A 20,821-nucleotide genomic window follows, 5' to 3' on the forward strand; every position below is an offset into this window, starting at 1 on the left:
TGATCCTAAGAGAAAACATTCACAGACAAACAAATGATCCTAAGAGAAAACATTCACAAACAAACAAATGATCCTAAGAGAAAACATTCACAGACAAACAAATGATCCTAAGAGAAAACATTCACAAACAAACAAATGATCATAAGAGAAAACATTCACAAACAAACAAATTATAAAACATTGACAAATAAACAAATGCTAAGAGAAAACATTTGCAAACAAGCAAATAATTTAAAGGTCACAATCCCATCAATGTCAGTAAGAAATAATTTTTATTTCATTTAGAATTCGAGACAAAATTCAGTAAAATTCCATAATTCTTAAGTTTTCTGATCCATAAATCCATAAATCTTTTATTTAAACCCAAGATGTTTAACCCAATATTGTTTATCATTTGATGATGTTATACTGATGAATTGTTCGTTTATTTATAGAGTATAATTTGCTTTCAATTAAAGTACCTTTTTAATTTATGAAAATAATGTGATATATTTATAGATCATTAAATTGCTATTAACAGATCCTTAAATACTTGACATTCTTCAGCAATAGATATAACAATTTTTATAGAAATTTGTGTAAAATGCACTCAATTCTTTAGCATAGATTTGCTGCTTTGACCTCTTAAACCAGTTTAATTAAGTCAATACCTAACTAACTTGACCTTTTGTGTAGAATGTATTTGACTAACCCAGCTTTAGCTCAGCCATTTTCCTATAAAATGTCCCGTTGTGTGCCTGACTGCAACTGAAATTGCAATTTTGCACCAATTACCTAATAACCAAACCTAGCATAGTTTCTCCACTAATCCAGTTTAAGGCACCAAACTTAGATTAGTGTCTTCACTAATCCAGTTTAAGGCAATTTTATATGCAAAGTTGTTATTTATTCCTAGAACCTCTCAACATTTTCATAGTTAGTCTAACTCCCTTTGTTTCTAGACTATGTGTTCATCCAGTAGAATGTAGTTATTTATTTACCATAAAATTAATTTTAAGTAGGAAGAAATCTAAAAATCTAGTTTTGCAGTAACAAAATTATTTGTTATTGAAGATTTAATAAATACATTTTCATTTTCAATACAAATGCACCTATGGTAGAATTATTAGTTTTAGGTGGTTTATATAATTATAATTATATAAAATTAGAATAAATTATTTTGATGTTTAATATATCTTAAACATGTCATTAAGGATATTTTTATTTTAGATTTATGCCAAGCACCCAGCACAAATGCTTTCTTTGCACCAACTTATTTGCACATTTTATTGCCTTTCATTTTTATTTGTAACTTAGATTAATGATATTGATGATAATCTAGAAAAAAATTCTAAAAACATTGTTAATCTCCAATATAATTTACTTATTTCAATTAAGTTTTATTAATAAGATATTTTCTTTATAAGGTTTTGACTGATTTAATTACATATTCTGATTATTGATTTTGGGAAAATAGTTGGAGGAAAATGATATTGACTAATTTTTGACAAGTTCTCCTTTCCAGTTAATTTGTAAACTATTGTTAGTTTCAAATACAAATTAAACTATGATTATATTAAATAATAGCAATTTATATATAAATTAAAAAATATAAATATAGACCGCTTTAAATTAAATGTTGAATAAATGACTCCAGTGTCTATGTTTGAATAATATGATACATGATAAATTTGTGAAACTAATGATTTCAGAAGTCTTGGTCATAGTTCAAAGAGGTCAATTGGCTATTCCAGTTGAAATCCATACACCCCTACAGAAGACATGTCGTTAATCTTTCACACAGGGGGTGTAGATTTCAAATGGAATCGCCCATTCAGGTAACCCCCATTTGAAATTCACGATACCTGTGTGGAAGATTAAGGTCATGTCTTCCGTAAGGTTGTATTGGATTTCAATTTGTATAGCTCATTGATATTCTAGGGCACAGACATCACTTGGTGGAACCAGAAAGGTGTATTATGTAATTTGACCACCAAGCACCTAGAAGCAGAACAAGGCATATTTTGAGTGAATGTGTACCTGCTCAGGACAAACAGAATGAATGCTTTCTTCTGATGGTGAAAATCTAATGCAGTATTGAACTTCCATTACAGGCCTTTCAACACGTATCTAAATGCTTTCCAATGGCAGTTTAATACAGACTGTCATACGAGCTGACAATAGTGTTTATGTGCTTCACATATAAATAGGCTCGTTGCACAGTTGTCTTACAAATACTGTTTTTAGGGTGTTTTTTTTTTTTTTTTTTAATTTTAAAATTCTGGTCAAAATTTGTCAGGAAGAAAAAAAAGTAGAAAAACTATGGAGTACAGAATATTAACATGGAATGTTGTAGCAAGTACCTACTGGTACTTTGACTCAAAGCGTTAATTGTTTTGGCCTTATATTAAAAATGACCGTGTACTTAGAGAACCCATAAAGACTTCTGAATTCATTGAATGCAGAGCACTAAGCATGCAAGCATGTCTTGTTGCTAGGAAGCTATGTTGTTGCTAAGGAGCCATCTTGAATATGTGCAAAACTTTGTCAGCTTAGAATCCAAATGCAAGAACAAAATAAATAAATATATGTATATGTAGTTGTGTGTGTGCGAGAGTTGGTAAGACCATCAAACATGGACTTTTTGTCCTCATCAAACAAGTTCAAAGAGGGGCCTGTAAATGGACTCTGTTGCCTGCATTTGTAAATACCAGCAAATAGGGATAGTCTGACAGTATAAGAAATCTCTGAGTAGGGGTGGATGCACAGGAAACACGGACATCCATAATTCTTCTTGGACAGTGTTACTAGATCAAAAATAGCATAAACATGCATTAAAAAACATCTTCTGAAGTTGGATGTGTAGGGTGGGGCAGCTTTTCATGTGGGAATAAACTCAAACATGTGGACGTGTTTGTAAACAGCAGTAAGCAAACCTAAAAATACCTTGATTACCATGGATACCCACCTGTTGTGGACATTCACAGTTCCTTTTCACCAACAGTGGACAGACAATGTAAAAATCCATATCACTGGGGTCTCCTTAGTCAGTGAAGGGTTAGGTCTTAGTTGGATTGTAAAACTTCAAGTGGGTCCACAGTTTGGAGCTTAGTTTCAGATGGTCAAGGTCCTCGGTTAGTAGGTCCTCATTTGCCACCAGTCTCTACAAGTAGGGGTGTGTGTGTGTAACTCTGACTATAGGCATTTCGCAAGTAAAACACTAAGCTGACAGAGTTTAAGTACATTGGGCTGTTTTAATTTAATATCCATATGCCCCCTATGGAAGACATGTCCTTAATCTACCACACAAGGGGTGTAGATTACCCCATTTGAAATGTGTGGAAGATTAAAGTCTTTCATTGAGGTGAATGGATTTTACTGGAATATCCCATTATTGCATGGGCCTTGATACAAATGCATGTTGCTACAAACCTATGCACAAACTGAGCACATTCTACAAGTCTTTCTGCCTTCCTATCTTCTCTATTCTGCCTTTACGCAGCTTATTTAGCTAAAGCAAAATCTAAAAAACACATTTTTAAGCTACTTTTTAGGACACTGCGTTTTTTTCTTTGCAAACAATAGATGCACTTTTGCACACTTTTTTAAATATAAATATTCAGTAACTGTTATTGAATTCTATTTATAGCTAGGCTAAATTATATGTAACATATCATACACAATTAATCTGTTTCCAGCATTGACTCAATTAATTTCTAAATCTTGAGCATGTCTGCCTCGGTCGCAGGGTGAACAAGGAATGAAGTCTTTATTAACGCACAAACAAAACATCGCTTCAGCCAGTGCAATTGATGTACAGATATAAAACGTTCACTTGATGAATGGTCATCATGGCTTACTGCACTATGATAAATATTCAATTATCGAATAAATTATAGTCACAACATAAGGTATAAGGACTTGTTAGCAAGCCTGAGATGCATGTTATTGTTAGAAGATAAAACCATCTTTAATTAAAGCATGACCCACATACTAAACACTGTCCAATTCTTAATTTCAGCCAAGTTCCAATAAATACATATTTGATCAACAAACTTCTGTAATATAAATCTAAGATGGTTTACAATCAGAGAAGGTATCTTACTCTTCCCACAATCCTTTGCAACATGATGCATTACCTCATTGGATTAAATGATACTCCATTAGAAAGAAAAAAAGCAAGGTACACCAACTTGACGTGGGGGAACAAGTAAAATACAGACTAGACAGTACGAAGGGGGGGGGGCAAAATAGGCAGTAGAAGAAAAAGTGTACTAGAACAAGCGATGAAAATCACTGAGCACATAAGTAGACAAAAACCAAACAACCAATGTAGGCCTAAAACAGGCAAAGTTCGGTGCCGAGTGCCAAAGTTTAATGGCCAAAAATTGCTAATTCCAGAACCCACAGAGGTGTCAGGAAAACAGTACAAAAGTACACTGGAGTGATGAAAATCACTGTGTACATAGTCGACAAACAAAACCTAACAGACAAAAAATCAACCAAATTACTTTTTACATGTTCCCTTTGTTTTCATGTTAAGAATAGATTGGCTAAACAAGGGTCAATAGTAACGAAATTAACATATTTTGCAAGATCTGGTTGCGCTGTTCATTGAGGTACTTTTTAATTCTATCGACCCATGTTGCACTAGAGTTAAATTAAATGTAAGAAATGCATTGTGGGAAGTATACAATATCTTCTCTGGTTTACAGTGAATTGGATACATATGAATAAATACTTTTTATCACATGATATGATCAATCCTCAACACCATGTTAATATAACTTGAAGACAGTGTAGTTTTATTTACAATACAGTTTTCATAATTAAAGTAATAATGTTCATAAATTATATTGAGAGTTGAAATTGCTACTGTATATAGATATGAATAACCGTATGGTATACCTCATCTAAAGTTTCCCGCCATCTGATTGGTTAAAAGCGTGGGCATAATTTTGACTATGCCCGCAAAAGTAACTATTCCCCGGGCATAGTTCTGTGTGTGCTTTGTTCCCAGCTTAAAATGATATTACACACACGTTAATGTTTTCGCGCATTATAATTTCGTGGAAATCGCAGATTGTAATCTGTGTCGATTCGCATTGAAACTATTAATTTCTCTTCCTAAAATCGATGCTTTTAACCAAACAGACTAGAAGAATCTTAAGATTTGGTATATAAAACAAATATTGACTGCTTTTTATTTGGGGCATGGTTAAAATTATAGGCTTGTGGTGATCTCAAAACCATGACTATGCGCCTCAGCTACGCCTCGGGGCATAGTCATGGGTTTGAGATCACCTTGGGCCTATAATTTTAACCATGCCCCTCTTAGCAGTCAATATTTGTATATTATTGTCGTGCAGGTTTTGGCATAGGGCTAGTAGTATACACAGATTGCTATGATTCGGATACAATCAGTTGTTTAATTCTTGGACAATAAGCCAAATCGGCATTAGAAGTTTGCAATGCATTGTGGGACAGTTTTTGCATTTTTAGGACACTTTGTCCTTTGACCTTTCACGGAAATTCAGAAAAATTGGTTTTTGTGCATACAAAATATAATCAAAAAAGTTTTACTTGAATAAAAACAAATCCAAAAAATATATTTATTATATAAATTAATTATCTAAATATTTTTAATTGTAACATTATTAGAATAATAAAAAAATTAATAATAATTAGAGTAATTTTCCCGAAATGTCAGAGGTCAAAGTGTCCTAAAAGTGCTCTCAAAAACCGGAAGTCACATTGGCAATTGGGCTTATTCTTGATTATACATATGCACACATACAATCCAATGAGTTTGAATGATTAATTGAACTTGTTATTATCAATTGACCTTTTCGGTAAATCCCTTAATCCTTTGCAAGTACACCTGAGAACTCGTCATTTTAAGTCACGCCGGCTTCCAATGCACAGTAATGATGTTCAATAAATGATGTGCGCATCTGCGCAGATCGGTGTGACATCAAATGAAGAGTTCTCAGGTGTACTCGCAAAGGCTTATGGGATTTACCGAAAAGGTCAATATATAGATTCTGTTATTAATCAATGTATTGGTTATCAAAAGATGCTTCACCTATGCCGAAACCTGTAACCTCTTGTATTGTGTTGTGTTTTCATGTGTAAAGTGAGATGTGAACCCAATTTCCTGAAATATTTATATTTTAATGAGCCGTTTTGCGATTCCAGCAGAATTAAGATACCATCTCACTTGTGAAAACACAGCATTTTTTCATTTCAGGGTTATATTTAAAATGCATTGTTTTAAGAAAGTGAACTAATTTTTGAAAGATAATATATATAATATATAATATTTACACACCCTATTTTATATTTAAGCAGCTAACTTGTTCACTGTAAATATTTTACATGCAGTGGGTTTTGAAACACTGATATTATTATATTCTTTTGGTTTTGAAAAATAACAAAAAGGAATTTTATTTGTGTGTGTCATAACAAATATTGTTTTAAGAAATTCACAGACTTAAAAATTTGTAATTATTTCAAAATAGATTGAAAAATAATCCAGCACACAAATCTCATTAGCTTAGAAGGGCAAAATTGTTTATTATTTTATTGAATCTGAAATTTTGGTCTTCGTACACAGAATATTGTTGCTTTCTTTGTTGCTTTTTGCCAATTAACAAGACATTCTTATAATGAGCATGCTATGTAGGTTGGGATCCATGAAGGACTATGGTAATATTACCATATTTTATCAAATTCAATTTACAAATTATATTATACAGGTAGTATTTTGATCACAGAAGGGCTTGAATTTGTTTGATTGAAATGAAAAATTTTTCATATTAAAAATACACGAAAAGTGGTTATTCCCTGCTTACTCTCGATTATCAGTTTTCATATAAAAACAAAAGACAAACTGACTAAAAATATCACCTATTCTGTGACACCAATCAATCCACCATTATTGTTCATAATCACATCTTGCTCACTCCATCTTACAAATCCTCCATCTTGCGTCATCAGTGCTTAAAATAATGAAGACTATGAAAGGACTACGGGAGCTACTAGCAGTACTAATGGGTGCCATTCCTCAGGTAAACAAGGAGTCAGCACCTCGCACTGTGCTCCTCCTCCGCCTCCTCACAGGACCCCATAGTCACATGCTATACTACTTTAAATGTTGTGTGCTGATTCTCTCCAATTGCGTCTTCTACAAGTTTTTTAGTGATAGGTGTATTGAAGCAGGCAAAGGCTTAATTTGTATTTGGTGATTATAAAACAGGTTAATATTATGCAAATGGCAAAAAATGATCGTTTCAGACTTTTGCTCAATGTTTGAAATGTTTGTCCTTGAAGTGGAAATGTTGTGATTCACCAAATACAGTTTTGCCTTCTGTCTACTCTAGGTGGTTTAACTCGTTCTAACACTTATTAATAATTTAATTAGCATCTTGATGTTGCTTGATATTTGCATGAATCTTTTTATATATGGGTGATATTAATGTTGTATAATTATATGTGTGTGTAGTTGTAATAGACTAATATGTAACTTGTGTTGTATCTGATGATGTGTGTACTTTGAGCTTGCAATCATGTTATGGGAGTCAAATATGTTATATAAGTGAATTTTAGTTTATCCATCTATGTTGGATACTTTATTTATGTAGTGTTTTCACATAATTCTTGATTTCAAACCCAGAATATAATTTTGAATTATGTAAATTTTGATTGTGTTCCTACTTATCAGTTTATATTAAAAGCTCCCACAGTGCATTATGGGTAATATCAATGGAAAATACCCATAATGCATTGTAATTTCCCATGATTCAATTGATTATTATACCCATGATGCATTGCTCTAGCATGTTAGTTATAGTACAGTACTATATTGTATAGTTGGATCTTGTTAGTGACTCTATATCTTGGTAGTCATCATCACTAATTGGGTGGTAGTTTTAATGGTAGTATTGATGGTATGTTTTTGTTGTTTGCCGGTGTTTGTTTTTCTTCCACCACGGTTTCTTCTCACCCATCCATCCATGCAACCATCTCTTTACGTACGTACGTATGTAGTCCTGAAATTGTTGAAAATGGCCAAAGGTATCCGTCAGCTGCTAGACACTGTGGCGAAATCGCTACCTCAGGTAATCTATCTTAATATGTGGTAATATCCTCATTAAGGTAGGCATTTCTAGAAACCATTGGATTAACAGCAGTGGAATGTGTAGGAAGGAATGTTAGCCTTTTGTCTAACCTATATGAGGATATTACCAACTTATGATTCACAGGGCTGGAACATGAATTTCAGGGAACATATTTCTCAGTTTTTTGGGTGTGGTGGTGAGATTTAGGTAGAGGGAGAGAGTGTGCAAGAGAGTCAAAGAGAGAGACAGACAGAGCGACAGATAGGCAGAAAACTTATAATAATGTTGTACTTTGTTATATATTTGGTTGGGTTCATGAAGAAACACACTTGAAGTCATGTTGTACAATCTACTATATGTTTTATTCTACTAAGCTACAAGCATTGCATTCAGCTAGAAAGTCAGGTTCAGAGTGAGAGAGTTGACACCTAGGCAGTTTTGCCTCTATACTGTATTTGTGCATAGCTAGCATAAAGTTCATAACTAGGACTAGGTCAATGTCCGAACTAGGTCAAGTTCTCTGTCATGCTACTAATTGATTTATACACTTGTTTGTTTCTAAGATGAAGGTCTTTAGCAGAAGTTATTACATTCCTCCCTTCTAAGTTTGAAAGTACAAATTTTATATAAACCAGATGTTTCTTTTGTTCCAAAACAAAGTTGACCTTAATTTTATAATTTGGTTTCTAGGTTGGTTTGCAATTTAGCAAAAATATGGCAACTACAGATGCATTTTGAAAAACACAAAAATGAAATAACTTTCAAATAAAATTGCCTACTATAACTACTTCTAAAATTTAGCTTTTGAGATGAACAATCATTGTTAACATAATTCTTATTTTCTCACCACCAAAGTTAACAGATTTCCACTAACAGATGTCCACAATTTTATGTTAGCTTCATACTCAACTCAATTCAAATTTAGCTAATTTTATGATAAAGCATATATGCTGATATACAAAGCATATTTTGTTTTAACATAATACTTTATAATCAATAGTTCCATGGTCAAATTCAAGTCCAAGATCATTATCCATAAAAATAGTTCCAAGATCAGTATCCATAAAAATAAACATCTGGTTTATATAAAATTTGTACTTTCAAACTTAGAAGGGAGGAATGTAATAACTTCTGCTAAAGACCTTCATCTTAGAAACAAACAAGTGTATAAATCAATTAGTAGCATGACAGAGAACTTGACCTAGTTCGGACATTGACCTAGTCCTAGTTATGAACTTTATGCTAGCTATGCACAAATACAGTATAGAGGCAAAAACTGCCTAGGTGTCAACTCTCTCACTCTGAACCTGACTTTCTAGCTGAATGCAATGCTTGTAGCTTAGTAGAATAAAACATATAGTAGATTGTACATCATGACTTCAAGTGTGTTTCTTCATGAACCCAACCAAATATATAACAGTGGCGACGAGGATGGGATTCGAACCCACGCGTGCATAGCACAATGGATTAGCAGGCAAAGTGTCATTTCATGCAAACGCAAGTGAAATATCTGGGTCACATTATCAGTGACAGAGGAATCGCCGCTACACCTGAAAAGGTTCAGGGAATCGCAGAAGCACCTACTCCTCAAAATGTACACCAGTTGCGGTCTTTCCTTGGAATGCTTCAATATTATGCCAAGTTTATTCCTAACTTGAGTGAGCTAATTCATCCACTGAATAAGCTTTTGTGTAACAATGTTCCCTACAAATGGACACCTGAATGTGATCAAGCTTTCAAAGCAGCCAAGGAAAAGCTGATGTCTGACACAGTATTGACTCACTATGATGTGAATCATCCACTGAGATTAGCCTGTGATGCATCTCAGTATGGCATCGGTCCCGGGGGGGCCACTCAAATATAATGATGTAAGCATGCGTGACCAAAAAAAAAGCGCGTGAAAAGGGTGTTTTTTTCGGTTGGGCACGCGTTCTGCTGCGTGGACGCGTAAGGGGGCAAAAAACGGTGATTTTCATGAAAAGGGGTTGTTTTAAAATCGTTTGTAACGCATTTAGGGTACCATTTTAATCCGCTTTTCAAATCTGCTGAAACTCAGATTCCGAAAAAAGTTAATTCCAGTGTCGTATAAATGTTTAAAGCACTATGTTATGCAAATATATTTCATGACGTGTTACATGTGATTTAACCATGGCCTCGTACAAGTTGTAAAATACCGTTTAGATTAAAAAACGTGCATATTAATTAATGACGTCATGATTATGATGATGGGTATATAGTTCAGTGGACAAAACGGGGAGACGAAAATCCGGAATGAAAATATCATGTATTTCAAAAAGATTTTTAGGACCTTTATAGATTCCTCACATTGTTTACTTCTCCTGCTGGTAGATTTGCGAGTTTCCCTTCTCTGGATTACTTTAGGAAATTATATATGCAGTAGAAAGCATGAAAAGGGCCGCTGATATCAGGACACGATAATCAACTTAGGTGCCGAATTCGGAACCAAGTACGATGTGAATACTGCTTAACGTTGCGTCTGGATAAACTATGATGATAAATTACGCTGAATATTGGTATATTCTCACAAAACTACTTTACGAGAATCCAATCAGATTCATGTAACAAGCTACGAATCTGAACTTTATTTATATTTTAAAGTGGTACGGTATGGTATACCGGAGGGGGGGGTAGGCCTATATCCGGGAGGTGGACTCAGTTTTAGTGTTCAATGACAAGTTACTAAACTTAGTAGGCCTAAAATTTGTTCAATTTGTCAAAATCCATCAAAACTTGTAACGTGGGTCAAATTTAGACAAAAACTTGTTTAGGGGGTCAAAATTAGACAACAACTTGTTTAGGGGGTCAAAATTAGACAAAACCTGTTTAGGGGGTCAAATTTTTGGGCAAAGCGCGCTAAAAACTTGTTTAGGGGGTCATTTTGCTCACAGAGGAAAACTTGTTTAGGGGGTGTTCGAAAAAATTTGGTCACGCATGCGTACACTCTCATATTTGAGTGGCCCCCCCGGGGCATCGGTGCCGTATTATCGCATATCATGGAAGATGGGACTGAACGTCCTATAGCCTTTGCTTCACGTACGCTTACCAAAAGTGAAAAGAATTACGCACAGTTACAGAAAGAAGCATTGTCGTTGATTTTTGGAGTGAAAAAGTTTCACCTGTACTTGTATGGTCGACAATTTACACTGATTACTGATCATCAACCGCTTCTCACAATCTTGGGTCCAAAGAATGCAATGGCACAGGTCGCGCTTTGTGAAACTTGGGACGAGCATTTGGCTTGACATGCAGTTTGGCTGTATGATGCTTCATGGTTCCTAATCCCGGTTGGAACACAGCTGTATGTTTGTTTAACACTTCCTGCATACTTGATCGTGATGATGGCACTGATGTTGCATATGTCGCAAAAAATCTCTTTCCAATTCAAGCGTATGACTTTGAGCCAATTTCTACCCAACACAGGTGGTTGACCAGTTACCCTTGCTACCACTAAGGGTAATTTCACTATTTGCGAGCGATAGGTCACTGTCACTTCACCCTGACCGACAACAGGTAACCTGCCACCTCCATAGGTGGAGAAATTGCCACAGGGAATATCGCCGCAGGCCACGAATTCTGCGATCGAGCGAGTCACTCGTTGAACCAAGAGTTGAACTGCAACATGTTTTAAACACGTAACGACGGCACACTATTTAAAGCGAACACTCACATCCTTCGGTACCGTATTTATGGAAATATACCGGTGGAAATTTTGTTACCGCTTGACTATAACGGATTATAAAGGAACTTTATATCGTCGCCGAAATCTGTGCTTCGATTGTCACCTTCAGGTTGATTTAGAAAGTTTCAACCATATCATAGTACATCGTGTCTTATTTTTGTGTGCCCTGCCCTGGTCAAACATCAAACTCGACGAGTTAACGAGTAAGTTTTTATAGAACTAAAGAACTGCAACTAAGCCCGTAGCAAATAGAACTTTAAATCTTCTGTGTGAATTTGAGCTACTTTGCTATAAATTGTCATGAAAACTTTTCACCGACAAAGTGCTGACGAACCCCAATTTTCCCGCCGAGTGCAGTGAGCCTGGAATGAGAAGACCCCAGCCCAGAGCTGATGCGCCACGTCTTAGCCTAATCACAGAGGATCACTACGCACAGCCGGAGGAACATGCATTGATAACTTTTACACATAGAAACGGACTGCATGCTGTGTGGATTACCAGTTCCAAGGCCCTAACAGATGTTGCCATGGTTACCTACTAGGATTCTGAGAAATCAATCTATTTATAGCGAGACTTTATAAACATTACCAACGGACTGTCAGCTGTTTACTCAGATAAATAAAGCGATACCAAGAGAAACATTGAGCATATTCAAGAACTAGATCAACTGTGCTCCAAGAGACTTTTTACTGAAACAACTTTTAACAAAGAAAAAACCTTTGTTGAAAAAGATTTTTAAAGTTAAACCTTTGTGTGTTTATAATAAAAAACAGTGATTATTTTCTTTGTTTGGAACCAGATTTCTCAATATTTTACACAGTTAATTTTGTTATGCTTTCAATATTGAGTGTTTTAGTTATGCACAAACACCTTGGTACCAATATCTTGTAACCCGTTGTTTGTACTAACCATTTCTCAAGTCTTGTTTTCTCTTTAACCTACCCCTAAATACCGTTGCTGTTCCTGTATTCAGGCAAACCATACCTTGCGCAGCCGTGTATTTGAGATAAATACCATCCAACATGACATCCAAATATCCAGTAATGAACTGGGATGTACCAGACGTAAGCGAGGAGTTTAAATTATTTAAACAAAGACTTCGAACTAACTATGTTGGACAAAGAAGTGACGGACAAAGAAAAACAAGCAGTGAAGATCAAAATCGCTGTGGGAAACATAGGATTGAAAAAATAAACACGCTGGCCTCAGCGATGAGGACCAAAAAGACCCAGAAAAACCCTGGAAGATCTTTGATGCACAGCTAAATGACAACGTCAACTATAGACTACACAGACTCGAATTGATGCAGTTTAAACAGCGACCCCAAGAAAAGCTTGACGATTTCATAAATCGATGCGAAACAAAGCAACTTACTGTGAGTTCACGACAGATGAGATGGCGAACGCATCGTAGAGTTAGTCATTGCATCAACCCCCATCCAACTATTCGGAAAGACCTCTTAGAGGAACCTAAAGGGTTTACGCTGGCCAAACTACTAGAAGAGGGCCGCAAATATGAAGCCCTGCAGGCCGGCGGCCAGAGGATACGGAGTTACAACAGGGATGAAACAAAGATCGCGGGTGTAAACCAACGCCAGATAGAGTGCAGGAACTGTGGACTCACACATCCACCCAGGAAGTGCCCTGCATACACGGACACATGTAAGTCTTGTGGCTCGGCAAGGGGCACTGGGCGAAGAAGTGTAGGAACTCACGGTCCAACCACCCCGCCCCAGCAGCTCGGGTCCCAAGAAACCGAGGTCCAGACCCAGAAGCAGATCCCCCGGCCATGGTAGCAGAAGGTTCGGACGACAGCAACCCCGGAGAAGCCGACACGACTACGGGTCCAAGACAAACACTGCCGTGAACGAAATATCAGGCGAAGTGGATGACGATCTAGAACATCACACATTCTACAGCGTCAAAGTTTCCAACCTGTGTCTAGAAGACGACGACACGGAAGCATACGCCACCATAGATATAACCTGCCCGAGGAAAACGGGTCAACACCAGCTTAAGCTGAAACTCGACACGGGCGCAGAGGGTAACACACTACCTCTGCGGACGGCTAAGCAGATGTATAAGCATCAATGGAAGAACGTCGTAAAAAAGACAAAAGCACGGCTCACGGCCTATAACGGCACAAAGATCAAATGTTTTGGAAGCATACATTTGGTATGCAGGGGTGTAGACCCCCAGTGGATCACACAGAAGTTCTATGTAGTTGACGTGAAGGGGCCGCAGTGGCAGGACTCCCCTGTGCGTGAAAACGAATCTGGTGACCATCAATGCCATGCCGGCAAATAGCCCTGCAGTTGATGCAAACAGCATCAATACCATCAACATCAACACCGTGGCAGACTTGAAGACTGAATACCCTGCCCAGTTTGACAAAATTGGCAACTTCAAACGCAAAGCCAAGATCCATCTTATTGAAGACGCCGCCGTCGGTTGACGCGCCTCGAAGTATCCAGTCCACCTGAAAGGTAAACTAAAGGACGAAATAGACAAGATGGAACAGCAAGGCATAATAAGGAAGGTGAACTACCACACTGACTGGTGCAGCAGCATCACCACCAGCGTCAAAAGGATGGGACATTGCGGTGTGTTTGGATCCTAAGCGCCTCAATAATAGCCTCAAAAGGTGTCCATACAAAATGCCCACCTTAGAAGAAATCAATCCACAGCTCGCAAAAAGCTAAACACTTTTCTAAGCTAGACGCTAAGGCGGTTATTGGTCTATCCACCTTACGGAGGATTCGCAAGACCTCACCACTTTCCGCACACCATTTGGACGCTACTGTTTCCGCAGAGACTCCCATTTGGCTTGTCCATAAGCCAGGACATCTTCCAGATGGAGATGGACAGGATCGTGGAGCAGGTTCCCGGATGTGTGTGCATAGCTGATGATATCGTAGTCTTTGGGGAAACCCTAGAAGAACACGATAACAACCTAGTCCAGCTAATGGAGGTGGCCAAGAAAGAAGGTCTAGTTTTCAACAGTGGGAAATGCACCATACGCAAGAGCCAGATCAGTTTCTTCGGATCAGTGTACACGGCCGACGGTATCAAACCGGACCCGAAGCAGGTCGAAGATCTGAAAGCTATGCCAACACCTCAAGATAAGGAAGATCTTCAGCGATTTTTAGGTGTAATCACCTATCTAGCCGCATATATACCACATTTAGCAACGAAAGCTAACCCGCTAAGAGACTTGCTGAAAAAGGACATACCTTTCCTGTGGCAGGAAGACCACCAATCAGTCTATGAAGAACTAAAGAGCCTCATGTCAGCAGAAACGTATCTACGATACTACGACACTGAGAAACCTACCACTCTGGAAGTAGATGCATCACAGAAAGGACTAGGCGCATGCTTGCTACAAGACAACAAACCTGTTGCGTTTGCTTGAAAAGCCTAACTGAATGCCAATCCAGCTATTCAAACATCGAAGCGAGAAACACTCGGACTTGTGTTCGGAATCACCAGATTTCATACATACTTGTTTGCGAGAAACTTCATAGTGGAAACCGACCACAAACCACTCGAAATGATATGTAAAAACCCTGGCAAGTGCACCACCCCGACTGAAGCGTCTGCTAGTCAAGGTCCAGGGATACAATTTCGAGGTGGTGTACAAGCCAGGGAGCAAAATGGTATTGTCAGACACACTAAGTCGCCTGCCAAACCCGAATAAATCAGCAGAGATCCCACTAGACATCCAAGTCGAAGGCGTAGATATAGACTGTGACGATGTGGAAGATGTATACAAAGTCGATCTGATCAACTTCGGTCGCAACAAACAAGAAGCCATGCAGCAAGAAACTGCACGGAGCCCAGTCCTTAGAACACTAGGACAAGTGATCAACAATGGGTGGCCAGACACCATCAAGGAACTTCCAAAAGACATCCGACCATATTGGGGATGTCGGGACGAACTAGGTGTGTCCAATGGAGTAATATTCAAAGGATGCCAAGTGGTGATACCCGAGCCAATACGCCAGGACATTCTTACACAACTCCATGAAGGTCACATGGGGATAGAGAAGACCAGAAGACTGGCTAGAGAGTCGGTATACTGGCCTGGAATCAACCAGGATATAGAAAACCTCGTGAAAAACTGTGCGCGTTATGTCAGGAAAACCAACCAAGCCAACGCAAAGAACCACTGGAACCTCACGAGATACCAACAACCCCATGGACCAAACTAGCATCTGATCTGTTCACTCTGGATGACGAAGATTACCTTCTCATCACAGACTACCACTCCAAGTTTCCCGTGCTACACAAACTAACCAACACCCGTAGTGAGACGGTGTCACGGGCAGCAGCAGCTACATTCAGCCTACTGGGAGCACCAGCAGAGATCATGTCTGACAACGGACCCCAGTACACAGGACAACCGCTCCAAGCCATGTAAAGTAGAAATGGGCGATCAAGCATACAACTTCTTCACCCAGGTATCCCCGGTCGAACGGACTAGCTGAACGCACTGTTAGAACAGTGAAAGCATTGATCAAAAAATGCAAAGCTACCAAACAAGATCTACAAGTAGCCATGCTGAACTTAAGAGCAACACCCATCAATTCCAATCTCCCGTCTCCAGCGGAGATATTGATGGGAAGACAAATCAGGACAACACTACCGAGCTACCAGAACCCTAGAAATCTGCAACAAGCACAAGACATTGCAGAGAAACTTCACCAGAGAAAGGAGAAGATGAAAGAGGATCATGACAGGAGTGCTGGTCCGGAGCTTCCGCCACTTCACGTTGGACAAGAAGTAAGGTTGCAAGACCAGCAAGGCAAGTGGAACCCAGCAGAAATCACTAGACTCTGCAAGGAACCACGATCATATGAGGTGGAAACACCAGGAGGGGCAACGACACGCAGAAACAGGTCGCAGATTCGCGGGTGCCAAGTGCTGTCAAGGAGAGTAGCAAGAACGCACCTAAAGACACAAGTATCTCCAAGCACGCATTTCGCACCAGACCTACTTAGCATAGTACAAACAAGGACGCCCAACCACAGCAGGAGAAAGCAGATCCTAAGCCGCCAGATCAACAAATTCGAACCAGATCTGGACGCATAAGCCGTAAACCAAAACGACTCAGAGATGAAATGTGAGTGGTATGTGTCCTCATCTGCACGGTATGCTGCAAGCGTATCGGTTGTTTGAATGCAGAAACAGCAGCACTGTTGTTTACGTATACGTGTCTGTTCTAACAAGTCGTTGTAATCAAGTACTTGTTATATGTTAGAATTTGTTACTAAAGTGTTGTGCATAAATGATTCACAATTTACCAAGATGCAAATACACAACGCAGACATGACAATCAAGTTAAGCAAAATCAAAATTTATTGGTAAAGTTAAATCGCAAATATACACTGCATTTCATACAACAAATTTTAAACTTTTGATCCTAATTAATATTAGTAACCACAATTTAATCACATTTAATACAACTGCCATTAGAATGTTTTTCAACATATTTCACATCTGATGATTTTAATTTATTTATTCCCCAGTGTGCTAATCCAAAGAAAGGGGGATGTTGTGATATCATCCAGGAACTATTATCTTACGCGTAAGCGTACACAGAACTCTAGGTGTGAAGCGCCCTAATCTGGGCAGCCAAAACTTAAGACCAATCATGATGAACATCATACCAGGGCAGTGATAATAAATATCATTATAATATATCATAACCGTGTCTGTATATTATTAGACGTATTCCATGTTCCTCCAATCGCGATAGTACCGCTTCCAACCGTTGTAAATGTTCCTCTTCCGTCTTCCCCGAAATCAAAATATCATCAATGAAACACATGACTCCGTCAAGTCCCTGTAGGATTTGTTCCATTGCATTCTGGAATACACTAGGTGCACTGGCAATTCCAAATGCTAGCCTTGTATATTGAATAACCCTCTATGTGTATTTACAGTTAAGTATTTCTTGGAGTCGGGGTCAAGCTGCATTTGCTGATATGCTTGTGACATGTCCAGGGTAGAGAAAATTTTCCCTCCAGCGAGCGTTGCAAACATGTCCTGGGGATTAGGTAGTGGATATTTGTCCACTTCTATTTCACTATTTATTGTTACCTTATAGTCCCCACAAATCCTCAGCGATTTATCTGCTTTGGGAATTACCACAATTGGGGCTGCCCATTCTGCGTGCGATACTGGCTCCAATATGCCTTCCTCCAACAAGCGATCAATCTCCTTTTCTACCGAATCGCTGAAGTGAATATGGCACAGGTCGCGCTTTGTGAAACTTGGGACGAGCATTTGGCTTGACATGCAGTTTGGCTGTATGATGCTTCATGGTTCCTAATCCCGGTTGGAACACAGCTGTATGTTTGTTTAACACTTCCTGCATACTTGATCGTGATGATGGCACTGATGTTGCATATGTCGCAAAAATCTCTTTCCAATTCAAGCGTATGACTTTGAGCCAATTTCTACCCAACACAGGTGGTTGACCAGTTACCCTTGCTACCACTAAGGGTAATTTCACTATTTGCGCGCGATAGGTCACTGTCACTTCACCCTGACCGACAACAGGTAACCTGCCACCTCCATAGGTGGAGAAATTGCTTTCACATTTGCTCAGTTTAACATGTGAAAACTTGGCATTGAATACATCGTGCGGTATGATGGACATGGCTGCACCAGTATCAACTTCCATTGGAATAGCTTTCCCATCGATGTCCACAGTCACCATTATAGGGTCTGAGCTGTTTGATCCAGGCAAATTGTGAATTCCAAGAGTGTGGAGATAGTTACAGGTTTCATGCATTTCAGTTCCATTATTATCTTCCACCTCCTCCATGCTTTGCTCATCAACATAATTAGTTCCTGAAGTTTGTTTCTTTCTACATACTTTAGCCAAGTGTCCTACCTTTTTGCAATAGTTACACTTGTAAGTTTTATACTTGCAGACATTGGCATTGTGATGTTCACCACAGCGATAACAGATAGTTCCTTGATGATTTGGTTCACTGTTCATACTTGTTGGCGGTTTATGCTGACTCTGGGGTTGCCGTTGACCACCGTTTCGTTGAATCGTTGAGGTGTGGAATGTACTTTATTCACATTTCCACCCTTGTGGAGCATATCTGTGTCTTTCGATGCTGCTTCTGATGCTACGGCAATGTTAATTGCTTTTTGAAGATCTAAATCGTCTTCTGTCAAACATTTCCTCTGAATGTTTTCTGCACGAAGCCCACAAACTAGGCGATCACGAAGGGCTTGATTTAGAAAATCTCCAAATTCGCAAGTGGTTGAAAGTCGTCTTAGCTCCGCAACATATTCTCGGATTGACTCTGTAGGCTGTTGATCCCGCTTGTAAAATTTAAAACGTTCAGCAATTCTCAGTGGTGCTGGTGCCAAGTGATCCGTTAACAATTTAACTAATTCATCAAATGTTTTGGTAGCTGGATCTGTTGGTGCTGTCAAACTCCTAAGAAGTTTGTATACCGCTGGCCCAACAAGGCTGATGAGAGCTGCCACCTTCTTGTTATTTTCCACACCGCTCACAATAAGAAATTGCTGAAAACGCTCCATATACGATTTCCAGTCCTCCATACTACTGTCAAATTGACCCATTTGTCCTATCATGTAGCCAGCCATGGCTATGATGAACTAAGTACAGAACTATACTGGTAAATCAAGTCTTTATTAGCTGAAACTTCTTGGCACCAAACAAAACTGGTTGTCAAGTCGAAAAGTTGTAGTTAATAGGTTGAAACATCCTCGTCGCCACTGTTATATATTTGGTTGGGTTCATGAAGAAACACACTTGAAGTCATGTTGTACAATCTACTATATGTTTTATTCTACTAAGCTACAAGCATTGCATTCAGCTAGAAAGTCAGGTTCAGAGTGAGAGAGTTGACACCTAGGCAGTTTTTGCCTCTATACTGTATTTGTGCATAGCTAGCATAAAGTTCATAACTAGGACTAGGTCAATGTCCTAACTAGGTCAAGTTCTCTGTCATGCTACTAATTGATTTATACACTTGTTTGTTTCTAAGATGAAGGTCTTTAGCAGAAGTTATTACATACTTGAAACAAGTTAAATTTTAGTAATAGTTCCAGCTCTGATTATGTTACCTATGACACAAGAATTGCTTTGGGTTTTGAATTCTGATCAGATTGTAAAAGGTAATGCCGGGATACAAGAATTTCTTTGATTTGTAACAATTGATCTCTCATACCTCATTTATCTAGCTAAGTGATATCATGACTTGTATGCAGGCCCGTAGCCAGGATTTATTTTGTGGGGGTGCGGATTTTGAAAAAGTGGACATTTTTGGACTGGGGAAGGCAGATTTGGACATTTTTGGACCAAAAAAGCATAAAAACCTCATTTTTTTGCACGCTATGCTCGCAAATGGGACTTTTTGGACCTTTGACATTTTTTGGGGGGTATGCATCACCCCCCTGCACCCCCCCTGGCTACGGGCCTGCTTGTATGCCTTCTACCATCCAAATGTTTGCACTAACAATGGGCTGATCCATTTACAGTACTCACCCCCTGTGTAAGATTTTGGAAATATCTGCTAGAGTGGGAGTATGAATTTCAAATGGAATGAACACATTAAGCAAGTCCATTTGAATTTCATACACCTCTGAGAACCATTCAACCTTAATCGTCCACAGAGGAAGGATAAGTTTCAAATGGAGTTGGTTAATGTGCCAATTTGAAATTCATACTACCCCTGTGGAAGATATTTCCAAAATCTTCCATAGTTGGAGTGTGGAATTTAGATGGATTAGCCCAATCGATACACTTTATATATGTTACTATATCAGATCTGGAAATTCTTTATTGTTGAAATCAGCAATTTTGTAAAACCAAATGAATAACAAGAAGAGCATGTACCTTATGATGGCCCCATGTGTGTAACAAATGCAAGGTCACATAAACTCAAGAGGTCCCATGTTACATGAGAAAATATCGCAAGTTGTGTTATTTAATGTCAAAAATGTGCAAAGTTCAAATTAGTTTTAAAAATTTT

At 38.3% G+C, this 20,821-nt stretch overlaps 1 protein-coding gene across 1 annotated transcript in view; it reads left to right on the forward strand.

The window, feature by feature from the left end:
- LOC140164180 (voltage-dependent T-type calcium channel subunit alpha-1G-like) overlaps nt 1-20,821 on the forward strand; it is a 188,979-nt gene that overhangs the window by 140,503 nt on the left and 27,655 nt on the right. Inside the window, 1 exon segment of the mRNA XM_072187422.1 lies at nt 6,979-7,049. Within this exon segment, the coding sequence (XP_072043523.1) occupies nt 6,979-7,049 (71 nt within the window).

Source organism: Amphiura filiformis, chromosome 11 (assembly GCF_039555335.1).
Source record: "Amphiura filiformis chromosome 11, Afil_fr2py, whole genome shotgun sequence".
In the NCBI taxonomy this organism is placed as follows: domain Eukaryota; kingdom Metazoa; phylum Echinodermata; class Ophiuroidea; order Amphilepidida; family Amphiuridae; genus Amphiura; species Amphiura filiformis.